Source organism: Anser anser, assembly GCF_964211835.1.
Source record: "Anser anser genome assembly, chromosome: 14".
Lineage (NCBI taxonomy): Eukaryota > Metazoa > Chordata > Aves > Anseriformes > Anatidae > Anser > Anser anser.
The window spans coordinates 19,728,258-19,742,913 of record NC_139735.1 but is presented as its reverse complement, the minus strand read 5'-3'; the positions used below and the strand labels follow the sequence as shown (position 1 = coordinate 19,742,913).

Below are 14,656 nucleotides of genomic sequence, written 5' to 3'. Positions count from 1 at the left end.
TTCTACAAACTAATTTTATTTTATGAGGTTGCAATTTGCAAGAAGCGTAACACACTTGACATGGTACCTACAGCAGCATGGTATTTATTAACCAGAGCACTCCCACAGTTTGCAAGTCATAATAAAATTAGCATCTTCCACCAGGTGTTTTTCTAGTCAGGGTTCTTAAGGAACAGCTCTTGGCCATAAAGCATTTACTTTTAATCTCCTCTCTGGAGAAAAACAAATAATTGCTGATAACATGTGCAGATACCACAAGATTAGAGGAATAACAATAAAGAGAAAGAGCAGTTTGGGGTTTCTCTGCCCTCTGAAGTGCTTGGTTAACTGAGCACAAGGAAAACATTTCTGTAGGGCTACAGAAACATGGTCTGCATGGCTGTGCATCTTGGCATACTGAGCACAAACTCGGACTGCAGCCTAATCTCATAAAGAGCGAACGTGAAATAGGCTTCAGTGCTGAACATCAGCTCCCAGCTGACACCGTGACTGCAGGGCGAGGGTCCCCGTGGATGTTTGGGCGGGTGCCGGGATGGGTGCTGCCGTATACCCAGCCAGGCAGGGCTGGCAGTAGGTACCTTGCTCCAGGAGGAGGCTGGGACAAACAGGGAGGACTAACAAGTGTGGTGAAAGGTCTGGGGAAGGGGCTGTACAAAAATATTCCCGGCACATTAACTGGTTGTCTTGTACTAGAGAAGGTAAAGAGAACGGAGTCTATTTGGGGCAGGGAAATCTGGCACGAAAAGGCATAGCAAGAATAAGATGTGGAAGTTCAATGTACAAAACTTGCTTTAGAAACACAGCATTCACTTTTAACAATGAAAATTGGGATCCATGACAACAGATTAGAATACATATGGTTCTCTACCTCTATAAATTTAAGTTTCAAGATTGGCTTTCTTTGTAATAACATCTCTAATTCAAGGAGAGGTGCTAAAGACAAGGCAGGAGTGAGTTCAGGTCTTGCTCCAGACAGACGCGGAGCACAAAGGGCTCTGCTGGTTGTGTGACCTGGTGTCTGGGAGCAAGTTCCCCATTCAGCTGGGTGCTGCCAGCCTCGGCGCAGGAAGGCAGCCTGGCCCTCACAGCCTGGGACAAGTGACGGACACGTGGTGGCCGCTGGGGCGCAGAGGGACACACAGGCGCTGCGAGATGGCCTGTTGGGCCAGGGCCTAAACCCATCTGCTCTCAGCAGTGTGTGGCTTTGTGAGGAGCCAGAGCATTTTATTGCAGCCCCATGAGGGGTGATGAGTGAAAAAAAGGAGAAAACAGAATCCCCGTCCCTCCCTGGAGTGTTAGCAGGAGGACCACACGGGCACTGTTTTGCATTCAGTTCAGCAAACTCATTCCTGGTAATCTTAAAACAACCTCCCCCTGGCTCCCAAATACCTTTCTTTTGAGCCCTTGCTAGTATTTCCCAGTTTATTCTTCAGAGTGGGAATGTGATGGTATGTACAGCATACACAGACATCTCAGCTCGTTCTGCCATTTAAACCTAGACCGGACAGAGTAGTTAAAGACAGTGTGTGGGGACAGTCTGACACGGGGGAAGTCTCAGACTGGGGAATTAAGAGCATAGATAGCTCTTACTAGGTCTTCCCTTTCGCTAATAGTGTTAACCTTGTCAAGAGATAATTTGGTTTTCACTTAAATTTCATCAGCTGCAATTCTGAAAAGGTATTCTATAAAAATATATGAGATCATTAGACTGAAAAACAGATAAAAACAAGTTCTGTAGATTCTTGGAGGAGCTTTTTTTTTTTTTTTTTTTTTAATTTCTTGTGAATCTTTGCCAATATTTGCAATCAAACTTATGTTCCAACTTCCCTGGCACAATTTTACAACTTGGCATCAATCTTCTCTCCAGTAACAGACTTGTAGTGTAACATCCACAAATACTGTGACTGGTAGTTGCAAAGGATCACAAGCAGGGCAGGGCGAGCTATAAATATCAGAAGGTATGTGTTAGCTCAGACAGGAGATATGGGATGAACAAGGAGACAGACAATGAGATTATGCAATCTATTATGCAGGATGCAAGGGCAGAGAGGCCAGGGATTTGGGGAATTTACCTGCTCAGCAGCAGCAGTTCTCACCATAAAAATAAGAGAGTTGCACGCATGGCAAAGGGGTTGGCTGTGTTTAGCTCTGTGCAGCACCGAAGGATCTACAAGCCAAGGATGGGACATCATCGTCTCCATCCTTTCCCCTATCCCTCCTGTAAGCCACATGTATTTCTCTTTCTCCCAACTTCCACAAATCCATGTGTGTGCAGGGCGTCCTGTGGCTGATGGCACACACAGAGCACTTCCAGGAAGCTGTGTGCCACTCACCAAGGCTGAGGCCACCCTGTGCAGAAGCGCTTGTAATAGTCAGGACGTGCATCCAGAACAGCCACGGGGACGTGCAGAGAGCAAAGCATCCAGCAGTCATGGCCGGGCTGGCAGGCAGCTGCAGCGAGGGTCCAGTCCCTTCCCATCCACCAGGCTCCCCGTGCCCATCACCTGCACTCCCTGCTCACCGTGCTCCCATCGCCAAGCCCAGGACCACTCGGACTTGGGAGCAATCCTGCAGCAGCTCGCTTCTCGCCGCTGAAGTGTAAGAGATAACAGGAAAACTGGGGAGAAAGGGTGGAGAGCCCAGACCAGGCTGCGTCCCTCTGATTGCTTCAGAGGGTGAAGAACTTGCACCCACCTGCAGCTGTACGTAAACGGGAGCTGGTGCCAGCGGAGGTTTGGACCCCTTCCCAGACACATCCCACAGGCTTTGGGCTCTGCATTGCTGTTTGGGCTCCCACTGAGCAGCCCTTCTGGGGTCGGCAGCACCCACACCATCCACTTCCCTCATCCCTTGCACCCAGACATCAGGGGAAGAAGCACAAAGGCCGAGAGCTGAGAGAGGAAGGGGGCTTCAGCTCAATTTGGAAAAAAGAGTGTGATTTGCACTGCTAACCAAAGGCAGATGCATGGTCGGGGGAGCTTATGGCAGAAACAGCAGTGTGCAGTGTCTGGGGCAGCGTCCCTGCTTTGCCCCTCGTGGGTTTTGGGGAGCGTATCGCCGATCACCGAGGACAGGCAGCCACCAGCATCGCCGCGTGCAGCGCGCCTCCAGCTTGCGTGGGCGAGGACGTGCTTTGGTATTGTGGGTGTTTTCTAAAGTTATTATTGCCGAAGCCTTTCTTTGTATTTGTAAATGTAATAGGCTTTTTATTGAGGTTGGGTTATCCCCAGGGTAGGATGGATGTCGAGACACTAATTTCTTCTCTCTCAGCTGTCATCTTAGAAGTCTGGGGTAAGGTTCTTCCTCCCACCCCTTCCTTGCTTTTTTCTTTCCTAGGGATCTGTGCTAAATTTAAAAGCAGAACAGCTCTTAGATATTTCTTTTTGACACTTCAAAATTCTTCTGCACAAGGATGAAAAGGTAGGGGAAGAGGTGGGGCGACCTTGGCTCCCTGCTCACCAGCTCCCCATGGCGATGAAGCACTACCAGCATCACGTTGGCCTCTGTGGGCAGTGTGCAAGCCCATCACTGGGCCTCTGGGCCTCCCTGACTGCACAGTAGCCCCTGCCAGCCAAGCCCATGAAACCCACTGCCTGTACCAATATAAAGCAGCTCCTACTGGGATGCTGGCCCTCGGATAAGCTGGTGCCCTGTGTCAGAGGAGGCTGGTACCATCCTTCACCCAAAACACGCTTGTCTTGCCCTTAAGTACATAAGAACTGTGCTGAAGTCTGGTATGCAGCTCAAAAAATACCTCTCCAGAGGAAACTGAGAAGTTTTGATAAGAGAAAAGCTTCTTGTAATTGTACTGAGTGAAATCGAGATATTTATCTTATTTCCTACAGACAACAGATGGGATTAGGTTTTTTAAGTACCACGCTTTCCTTCAGTTTTACTAAGGTAATCTCTTTCAGTATGTCTGTCTATTGGAAAAAAAGAGATCAGAGCTACGATAAAATCCCTTCTGTTATTTGGCCTAATACAGGACTCAAGATCAGAAGTTCTGTTCTGCATCCGTTTGTTTCTGATAGGGAAGCCGAGGCATTGAAGGGCACCTTGAGCTTGGAAGCGACTGAAATATCAACTCCGTTTTGTCTATTTTTAATTGCCTGGCTTGTGCTTTGGGTAATGAAGGCAATTGCTGTATCCTGGTGGGGCAGGATCCCTGTTAAGGCTTTCTTTCTGCTCTGAGATTTACTTCTGTAATTTGTTGCCCTGGTTTGTACCTCCCTGGGGCATGGCCAGCTCCTGGCTCAGCACCTAATGGGTGTTGTATGACCCATATGTAACACGGAGCCCCAAGAGAGCCCTTTCTGCGGGAAGCCACGGGGACTTGGCTCTCCATGGGCTGCTGGGGGAGGCTGGGTTGAGGCCAGCCCCTGGCTCGGCAGAGCATCACTTCATCTGCTTATCGCTTACAAAAAATGGAAAGCAATCTGTTTTACAGAAGTTTGCAGCGATCCAGCTGCAGGCAGCCTCTCCAGCGCTGGTGGAGGACGGTGCTGGAAGGAAGGGTGCCAGTACGGGAAATAAATGAGGAGAAGAAGCTGCGGGGATGGACAGTCCTGCTGCAGGTCAACGTCTCTTCTCTGGGCAATTACTGTCGGGTTGCACTTCACTGTTTCTCTGATTCAAATGGAAACTTTAAGTGACTTACATTAATTGTTGTCTTTTCCAATCAAATCTCTCTGGTCTTTGACACGCATGGCTGTTTCTTATTTCTCTCCGCTTTGCGCAGCCAGCTTGCATAATGAACAGCTCATCCACAGCGTTTTGCAATCGCTGGCCTGGAGCAGGAATGTGATTTCCACATGGGCCCTGGAAAGCAGGGGCAGGGCTGTCCCCAGGGCTGTCCCCAGGGCTTCAGAGCCTCACCCAGAGCCTGGGCACATCCTCCAGTCCTCCAAGCAGCTTCCCTCCAGGTTTTCTTCCCTCTCTCCTGCCAAAGACAGCGTGAGGAAACAGCAGGGGAAGGCATGGCAGGAATAGGGAAATCGTCAGTCTGGTGGGACGCGCTCCGTAAAGATGGGCTGGATTTCCCCACATTTGTGTCATCCATCCTCCTGGGTCTCCTGACAGTAAAAGCAGTCAGCTCCTGTTCTGTATGAAGTTATTTCAATAATAACTTTAATTGGTTTGGAGGCCTCGATGAAAAAGCAGGACAAGATCTGTTGGGAAAAGCCCTAATCTGATTTCACTCGAGCCCTTACCAATACCAAGCACCATTACTGGGCTGCCTAATTTAATCCCAGCCCTGCTTCCTGAATCAGCAATATGACGCTAGGTATTTATTCAGGTTTATACACCTAAAGCAGAAAGCTGCTGCTGCAAAACTCATTCGCTCTCATGTAATGGCATTTAGTTGAGCTCAACAGCAACATGTCCTGTGTTGGGAACGTGACTTTCCTAACAGTCTGAGCAGTGGGCACCAGGATAGGTGTGATGAGATGGACACTGCTGTGCCAGGCTTTCTCCTGCCAGTGTAATGAGGATCTGGTGCCTCCTGCATTGGGGTCTCTTGACCCAAACTGGAGCTCAAGGAGCATTTGAAACTAATTTGGGAATCTGAATAAATTCTGCTTTGGATAGCAAGTTACTATGCACCTACTTCACTCATGTCTCAACGTCGTAGCTCCCAACCGAGGCCGTTGCACAGCCACACTGACTGCTGCTGAGCAGCTGCTTCCCATCTCTCCAGAGCCTTACACATTTTATCAAAGTGTTTTTAGACAATGCAAAGAGCTCTGCATGCCTTAGGGTTAGAAATTCTATATATATCTAAGCAATTATTGTTAAATTATATTATTCATTGTGGCAGCAGACCTCTAAAATTCAGGGCTAATTGTTTAAGTGTGTTTTAATCTTAGGTTAACTTTTTATTCTTTTTCATGTTTAAATAATCCTCTTCCTTTCTTGACTGCTGTACAAGAAGCTTTCCAAGTGCTTCCTGACCCACAGCGGGGCTTTCTGAAAGGCTGTTCATTTAACTGAACGCTGTAAGGAGATACACAGGGAATAGTTCACAAGGCATCTCTCGGGCTTTCCCTGCTAGCAAAAGAAAAACCTTGTCACAGTGGCTAGGAACTACAGGGCAGGGACCTTATAGACGTGGAGAGTGTTGTAAGCCACATGCATGCAGAGGTAAAGAAATGAAATGAACTACAAGGGTAAAAATCGACTACAAGACCCCTGCAGTCAACATGCAGTGATATGTGAGACCCCCACCCTCCTTACACCAGGGAAGTGCACAAGGCTGGCCTGCCCCCCGCCACCCCCAGCTTCTCCCAGCAAGCACAGGTCCACCGTTTCTCAGGCATCTTCGGGTAACAGCTCTCCTACTTCAGGCTTTGCCCTTCATGTATTTCTTAAGTGATTCTATGATTCTCAATGCATCTCACTGCATGCTCCTTCCTCAGACCCTGTACCACGTCCTGCCATCTTCTCATGGTATTCGTCTCCATTACCTAATAAAAATCCAAACCACCTCTTTTTCATATGGATCCTACAAGATTTTTAAAGAAAAGAGATTTATTTTTATTTTTTTAAAGGCTTATATTGGACAGATAGTAACATTATCTGCTGTTTGTCTTAAAGGTAAAATCTTTGTGGTACTTGTTACCGTGTATGACATTACATTACATCCTTCCAGTGCTGGGGCCAGTACTTGAGGGAGGAACATCTCACACCAGCAGCGCCTGCTGCCTGAAGCATGGATTAGCATGTCTACTTATTACTTGCAAAACATACTTTGCCGTCTCTGTATGGCACTGCTGCTTAACACCCTGGTTTTGAGATTTGTTTTAACATAGACGATAGTGAACCCTGGGTGGCTTTGTCAATTTTTCACACCATTATCCTTGGTTTCTAAATTGTGGTGGAGGGCAGTGCCAGCGAAAGGAAATTGTACTTTATAGCACGAAGTCTCCAGCAAAGCATAGGTCTCCCAGGTCACCTGCCCAAATTTAAGTCACCTAGACGTTATCATGCAGGATACAGCAGTGATGAGAAGGAGGGAGTATGCAGGGTCTGTACTGAGCCACTGTTAGCTGTTTGCCTATTCAGAGCACACTGCAGAAGTCTGTTACCTGCTGTGGTACTGACAGCCATAGGTGGATTTCCATGTGGTTGAAAAATAGTCTAAAACACATGCCTATGCAGAGCAGTCAAGAAAAAGTAAAGAAAATAGAGCTAGTGAGGTTCTGCGACTCATGGAAGTTTGCTGTGATGGTTGTTAATATAAAGATCTGGTCTCTGGTCTGTGAATGCAGAAAGACCTTATTTAAGTTGTGTATGTGCTCTCTCTTTGTAAACTCGCGCTGTGGAAAAGCTGTCCTGTTGCTGTAGTTAATGCTGCATGTAAGGCCTTCAGCGTGCCACGGGGAGAGAACAGCCCTGCTATTTGCAAAACATTTTGGCCATCACTTTGGTAACCCCAGGAAGGTGTCAAGGACTTTCTGTATGTCTGCTGTGATTTGATTGCCTTTTACCATTTTGTCATTTTGGGGGTCCTTAACTGCTGCCTGCATTTCTGATTGCTGGGCGGTTCCTAGTGCCAGCCTGTCCGGTCCCCACGCTTCATCGGGTTCAGCTACAGGCAGCAGTTTAACCTGCTGTGAGCCTGTCTGCAGTGCTCATCCACCTGTGATTCACTTCTTAGTCAGCTGTGAGCATCTTCCCATCCTTAACTGCAAATTTCAGAACAGTAAATTGGCCATTTTGAGGCTTTTGTTTTTATTTATTTAGCATGGCAGAGATTATAGATGCTGCTAACATCTGCTGCTCAGTATGCATCTGCATCTTGCAGACAACCTGACCCTTGAATTGATGCAGATGTGGCTTTGTTTTGCTTTTGTCATCAATAAAGACAGTAAATTTTTTTAAAGGTATGCCTTTGGGAGTACACAACATCTTGCAAACACATCAACTATTACATACAGCTCAGTAAGTCTGTTACTGAATTAGCCGATGATTTCCAGTCCTTATTTCTGCATCACTCTGTTCTTTGGCTAGTGCAGGGTACCTCAGCAGTACTACCATTCATTACAGAAGATAAGGTTTTTAAAATTCAGGTAGCCACATCTGAGAGGTGGTTTTCCAACTCATCTTTGATCTTGTTGCTTTGTAGTGCTTTATGATTGCATTTTTATGAATGCATTTTATACCTGGCTTATGATGCCTTTGTTGCCCATGACCCTATCAGCATGGGATTTTTCTAGTGAGTATGCTGTGAATGGTGAACCTAAGTCTTTGAACCTAAGTCTTCATTTGATCCTGATTAACTGACATTTTCTTGCCTCATGAAACCACACATCACCCTTTCTCTTCCTGGTGAGAAAATGCAGTCCTCTGCTTTGCAATGTACAAACCCTTCAATATCTGAAGCCTTGTTCTTACATTGCAGGGATAAACCTGGATATATTTTCTTAGCACTAACATCAAGCCTTCTGAAATCCTAGAATCCGAAAGACAAGTTTCACTACCAGCCTTTGTATTTTGCAGGAATTGTAACCAGAGGAGTAGTTGTACCTTCATACACAAGATCAGTACCTCATGGCTAGGGGAATATGTGAGTGAAACAGATCAGAGTCCCAAGAATATTTTCAAGTTTCCAGAAACAGTGGTTTCCTTGTCCTCTGTTAGGGAACTATTTCATGAGTTCTAATAATTTCAGCAATATGTGTTTAAGTTCTGTCTAAAAAAAATATTCAAAAATACCAAATAATAATAATACCAAAAAGTTCCTCTCGCTCTTGATGTTCATATCCTTGGCATCTAATACATAAGTGGTTAGTACAAAACAACTATCCTGAATTGTGAATTCATATTTGAATTTAACCTATGAATACTATTTCAAAATCATAGCCTATGTACTTCCCAAGAAGTCACTGAAGCACAGAAAATGTCATTAGCACACTCCACATCAAGTGTAATTAACTGCGCTGTAAGATGCCACAACACGGCAAGACCGGCTGTGGGCTTTGTGCAGCCAGGAGGAACTTCTCTAGTAATTTCTGCTGTCTTATATGAACCTTAACTCTTACTTCCCAGGGGCAGCAGTGTGTAGGAGCAGCACAACTGACCCAGGTGTGAAGGTGTTACAGCACACTGGGCTAGACGCAAAGCTTGCTGCTTCCCCAAACAACGGTGGCAGTCCAGAGCTGGGCCTGGCAGGAGACTGCTGCAGGGCTCCAAAGCACCAAAGAAGGTTGAGGGCAGGCTGGTTTGTTTAGGTTCAAAGAACTGGCATCTTCTGGAAGCTTAAGAGGTCTCTGCTGGTGTCCCCTGTGTCAGTGGTACCTGCTAAATCCACAGCAGGATGCAGCAGCCACTCTGTGGGGGAGCGCATCTTTTTCTGTAAGATCATTCTGAGGAAGAGGTAACATGTAAATATCTGGTCAGAGAGATGGGTTACTTCTTCCACAGGTGTCATACTAGGACCACTGTCCAAATTATCTCATGCCAATATGTGAATGTTGTTAGAATTAATTTAGCTTATCTTATGCACATCCACTTGTATGAAGGGGGGTAGAGGGAAGGTAGTTCACATCCTCTTACACCCCATCATATTTTTTTTCTCCATTTTTGTGCTTTGCCTAGGTGTGATGTCACACCGTATAAAGTGACATCCTCATAGAAGCATCCTAGTGCTCTGTAAGCCTCACCTCTCTCAAGGTGTCATCGAAGGACAGAAACTCCCTTAGCCTTGAGCTCTCCCAAGGGTCTGAGTCTCAGCAGCACTTTTTCCAACATGGAAATGAAGCCACCTCTGGAAAGACATCGCAACAGCTGCTCAAGTGCAAGCCACAGGAATGCACTGTTTTGAAGGAAGAAGCAGAGAGATGCTGTATGGATTTGTCACTTTGGAAGGAATGAGAGGATGCAACATTGCTACCAGAAGTGGAGCACAGCCAAACAGGCAGACTCAATTATTTGTACCAAAGATGAAAAGAAAAAAAAACAAAAGAAGAAACTGGAAGTATCTTATGTTAATGTTATGTATGAGTAATTTTACCATTAATCTGTAAGCTGCCTGGTAGCACACAGAAACAGTAACAGTTTACATTCATGTATTAAAGGCACATTAATTTATTCAGCGAGATTCATACCCTATGGTGCTTTTTTGACAAGTTTTTATAGCATCGTAGTTAGTATTTATTAGCAATGAAAGCACTTTACAACACTTTGATACAACATTGAGACAAGCACACAAAGCAGCTACTTCGTAGGCAAGAAAGCGAACACAAATGGCACTTCGAGAGCTGTTACCAAGAGATCTTCAAAGAGCTCAGTTTCATACCCCTGAAAACATGGCACCCAGCCCTGGCACGGTGCTGTCAGCACAGAAAACAGGAGCATTCATTCAGCAGGAGCACCACCACCTCCCTGGCCACAACATGACCCTTGGTGGTGCCGCAGCATCCCAGGAGCATTCTGATCCTGCACAACCCCACTCCCGGAGTGATCCTGGGGGAACAAAGAATTTGGGGTGCAAGGGAGGAGCCCATTAACACATCTAAGAACTTAAGGAAATGGTGCATTTCAGTTACTCACAATTTCTTTGTCTTTGAAGGAATTTGTTCTTAACTTTCAGTTTAAATCAATTTTAAAACAAGACCATAAAAATCCTTTAAAGATGTAGGCTAAACTAATCTTCTCTTTCCCCCATGCATGGGTTCTCATGCACTGAAGACTTAGCTGTAAATCTGTGACGGCTTTCCTTGGCTTCTAATTGTCAGGTTCATTACCGGTTGAGCTGTACACGCTGCTGTGCTCTTCTGGAGCTGTCCTGCCCAGTGTGGGTGTCCTGTTTGAAGTCAGCAGGCACAGAGCTTGCCAGCAAGTATTTCAGAGAGTCACCAGCAAGTATTTCAGAGTCCCGGGCTAAAAACAGGATTTGCGTCACAGCAGTGCTTCTCCCACTGGCTTCCAATACAGACCTGGGTGCTTCAGAGGCAATCTGATCCTAAGCAGTCTGCAAAATCCATACGTGCTCTTAAGTAAAAAAAAAAAGAAACAAAGAAACAAACAAACAAAAAAGCATATATCAGGAAGCAACAGTGGGCTGGTTGGACACTTGGTCTCTGGGACACCACTCAGAAATGTCAGACATATTAAGGGACAAACAGAATTATACTCTTGTGACAGAATGAAGGGTGTCTAATTCAAATGAATTTTTAGATGCTTGAAATTTGATTTCTTCACCAATGCAAGTTCTCCGCTGTTGTTGCCCGTTTTTGTGATACCATATGATACACAGGCTGAGATGTATTCCTTATGGTAAAGTTAGCCTTACAAAGCTCTAGTGTCCGAGCAGAAAAATTTTCAGCTATTAATTTTATTTCCACTGCCACCGATGCTACTTACACTCTTGAGCCAACTCAGTGGCTTCTAGGAAATGAAAAACAGGCAGGTCAAGCAAAATTCAAGTGTTTGGGTGTCAGAAACACGTGTCTTCTACAGAGGCCCGAAGTAGCCACAAGCCTGCAGGTACCTGGGGCAGGTCTCCCAGCACCCCAGCTGGGCACCTAGGCTGGCACATCCCCTCTTACCCTGAGAAATCAGTGCAGAAAGGCAAGCTCCCTTGACGAATATATGCATCGAAATCTGCATCAGTGACCAAGGTCTGCCTCTAAATCTCCAGGCACTTTGCCAAAAGGGAAGAAAAAAAGTCAAATCCAAGGAAATCCCCTTTTATGTAAAAGCCTAAGGAGCTCTCAACTTCTCCACATCAGAGCTGCTGCTGTTTATATAGGAAACTGTTCTCCATTTGCACTTTATCAGGCTTTTGTCAGCTAGTGAGAAAAATGCAAGACTAGGAATGGGAATTACAGCTGCTCTATGCACAAAGAGGCCCTGGTAATTCTCTGTTACTTCAGAGGATTGGTGGGAGACCAGTACCACCTCGCTCACAGCCAAGAGCAGTATATTTTTAAAGTTAGTACTGGCTGTTGGCTAATGGCCAGGTGTAGTTACAACTTCACTAAAAATTAAATAGTAGCCGCCGTATTCCTGCACTGTAGTTTGACAAAATGAAACAGCTCAACAACTACTCCCCCATCTGTACTTAAAACAGAGACCGACATTTCCAACATACTAAAGCTGTCAACAGGCTCAAGGATCGCCAGCCAGGAATCCATGGCAAGCTCACATTTCCTCCATAAATCTCAATTCTTAGCAGCAAACGTCCGTTACCATGGGTAGAAATTAAGGGACCCAAATACTACCCTTTAGACTTTTGATTAGGAGATAGAAGTGGCTTCTGCAAAAGGCTGTCAGAGCAAATGGGCGGTGCTGTTCATGAAGTGAGCAGGAAGAAGACAGTGTGTAGCTACGAGACCCCCTCCCCAGAGCAATACTGGGGAGCTTTCAGAAAACGAGCTCAGCAGAGCACTCCTGCCTAAAAGCCTATCAATGAGACAGCAAAAAGATACTCTTGAAGGGGAGGAAGCGCTGAAGGATTCCCAAGAAGGTTTATGAAGAACCCACCTGATGCCGTTCTAGCCCAGCTACCACCACTACCACAGAAACAGGTCTCCCTTTCAGGGACAGGTTTGCCAACATAGTTTTGACACTGCTGAAATATAATTTCTTGGTGTTAAACATCAGGCTAGCTGGCGAGTGTTCTCCTATTAACTATCTTTGTGTTTTTCCCTTTTCCCCTTACTACCTCACTGTCTGTCTCCTCCTTTCCGCACTAAAATTGGCTGTTCCTCTGTCTCCAAGCTCCTCCTGTAGTTCTGCAGCAGACCAGGTCCTGCCTAGCCATGAACATGCTCTGTAAGTCCCTTCTTTTATAACTGCAGCTCTATGTGCTCAATACTTATTGTAACACATTTTAAAGCCTCACTTGATGTAGAGCTTAAGATTTGTGGGGTAGAAGCAGAACCCCCAGCTGGATGGAGGTGTTTTTCCCCAGCAGGACATTGAGGGTGGGTTCCTGGCCACAGGAACATACATCACATACCCTGTTCAGAACCAAACAGCTCTCTGTGACCCTTGGCTGGACCTATGCATAAAACATACAGGACTTCTAGTAGCTCCTAGAGCTTAGATGCAGCCATGAGAGGTTCTCACAGAATTATGAGAAACTCAGATAATTCCAGTACCTTTCTTAAGTCAGTTTTACCTTCTGGCAGCTGCTAGGTGTCCCCTTTCCCTCAGACTGTACACATGTTTCAGCTGACTTCCCACCACAGGGGGACATCACAGGAATGCTCCAGGGGCCAGGCAGGTGGGCACACAGCTCCAGTTAGCTCAAGGCAGAGAGGGGGGCATCTTTTCATTTAAAGAGAGGAAAGCCCAAGGGAAGCACTTGGAAGAGTCCTGGTACAGACCTCCACCTTTTCAGCCATAAATCCCTCAAACCCACAAATGTCTCACAAGCTGAAATAACAGTCGGTAAGAAAAAAGATTAGCACAGCCTTTACTCCCTCTTATAACAATCTTTCACAACATCTTTCCACTACCTGATTACTGCTCTCCTGGTGATTACTGCTCTCCTGGAAACCAAGCACCACCAGAGCTCCTTTAGCCCCCACCTACCTGCCCCAGCACCACTGCTTTCCCCCTCCTGCTCTTTTATTTCCTTCCCTCCAGCAAAGCATGTGGTGCTAATGAGGCTCATTAGGGTTCCTGCTGCCTTGCCTATCCCTGCTCTGTAGGGATAGCTTTCTCACCTTGTCTTCCTTTTCCTAAGCAGAATATCTGTGCAGAATGGAAAAACACAATGGAAACCTGAACAGAAATCTGTACCCCAAAGCAGTTCTAGTCTGGAGGTGGTGGGCCATTGTAAGATGGGGAAGAAACTCTCAAGTTCACCTCTTTCTAGAAAAAAAAAAAAAAAAAAAGAGAGAGAGACCTGAAGGCTGACCTCTAGCCCCCTTTCTGCTGCGAGCCGGTGGCACAGGGCTGGGAAGCTGGGACTCCCTCCAACCTAGCTCAGGAAACTCGTGCAGTTTTCGTGTGAAGCAGGTTCAGACCTCTTCTGGGTTCTTGCATTTAGGGCCCCAAGGGAATGTATTGGGTGCTCATGCTAGGATGGGGGCTGGTCGCAGTGTTCAGGGGTCTGAATTTCAGGCACTGGTGTGTAAAGCGACCTTCAGTCCTTCAGTTCCTTGTGTTGGGTGTTTGTGAAATGTACTCGTGTAAATTTTTGTGTCTGCTTTCCTCCCTCTGGCAATATCCCCACTGTCATTTCCTATCATATGGCCACATACCCTCATCCCTACATCACTCAGCATGTCCATCACTTAATTATGCTCCATCTTGGTCACAGTTCTTCCAGAAAGCTCAGCTGAAGAGAGTAAGCAAATGCTAAAGGTAATCTACAGTCTCTGTTTTTTCCTGCTGCTCCCTCTGCTTTACCGTGAAATAATTAATGTCTTCTCTGCCTGGAACAATCCAAGCTAACTGAGGGGCTGCCAAACCCTGTGACCCACTAACACTTGAAAATAATGCCTCCCCACTACTGCCATAGGTTCCTGTTGCCAGTGTATCTGTAGGAAAAGGTGTCAATCTAAGGTTGCAAAAGCAGTAACAGAAAAAACAGCCTTAGAAGAAAATATTTTTTTGCCAGAGGGATCCTTATGTTTAATTACTGTCTTATTTAATGCCTATGCTTTTATCACATTGCTTGAAAAACGGCCTGTGTAACCAG

The 14,656-nt window shown here is 46.0% G+C and overlaps 1 protein-coding gene and 1 long non-coding RNA gene across 17 annotated transcripts in view; one reads left to right on the top strand and one right to left on the bottom strand.

The window, feature by feature from the left end:
* HTR4 (5-hydroxytryptamine receptor 4) overlaps positions 1 to 14,656 on the top strand; it is a 166,512-nt gene that overhangs the window by 124,581 nt on the left and 27,275 nt on the right. The window contains exon 7 of one of the 5 annotated variants that reach the window (XM_083798279.1): positions 9,598 to 9,731. The exons of the other annotated variants lie outside the window; for them this stretch is intronic. Coding sequence (XP_083654405.1) covers positions 9,598 to 9,634 — 37 coding nt within the window. The 3' untranslated portion in view covers positions 9,635 to 9,731. Of the gene's footprint in view, positions 1 to 9,597; positions 9,732 to 14,656 lie in introns of those variants that run through there. 5 annotated transcript variants of the gene reach the window in all.
* On the bottom strand, positions 9,199 to 14,655 carry LOC310881231. Of its 12 annotated transcripts, none has more exons than XR_014572243.1 (7): positions 13,467 to 14,655; positions 13,127 to 13,383; positions 12,487 to 12,574; positions 11,550 to 11,644; positions 11,365 to 11,388; positions 9,663 to 10,992; positions 9,199 to 9,365 (listed from the first exon to the last, which is right to left on the bottom strand). It is a non-coding gene; the product is annotated as an uncharacterized lncRNA (long non-coding RNA). The 12 variants fall into 12 exon arrangements; XR_014572244.1 differs by having other exon boundaries at positions 9,663 to 10,972; XR_014572242.1 differs by lacking the exon at positions 11,365 to 11,388 and having other exon boundaries at positions 13,107 to 13,383.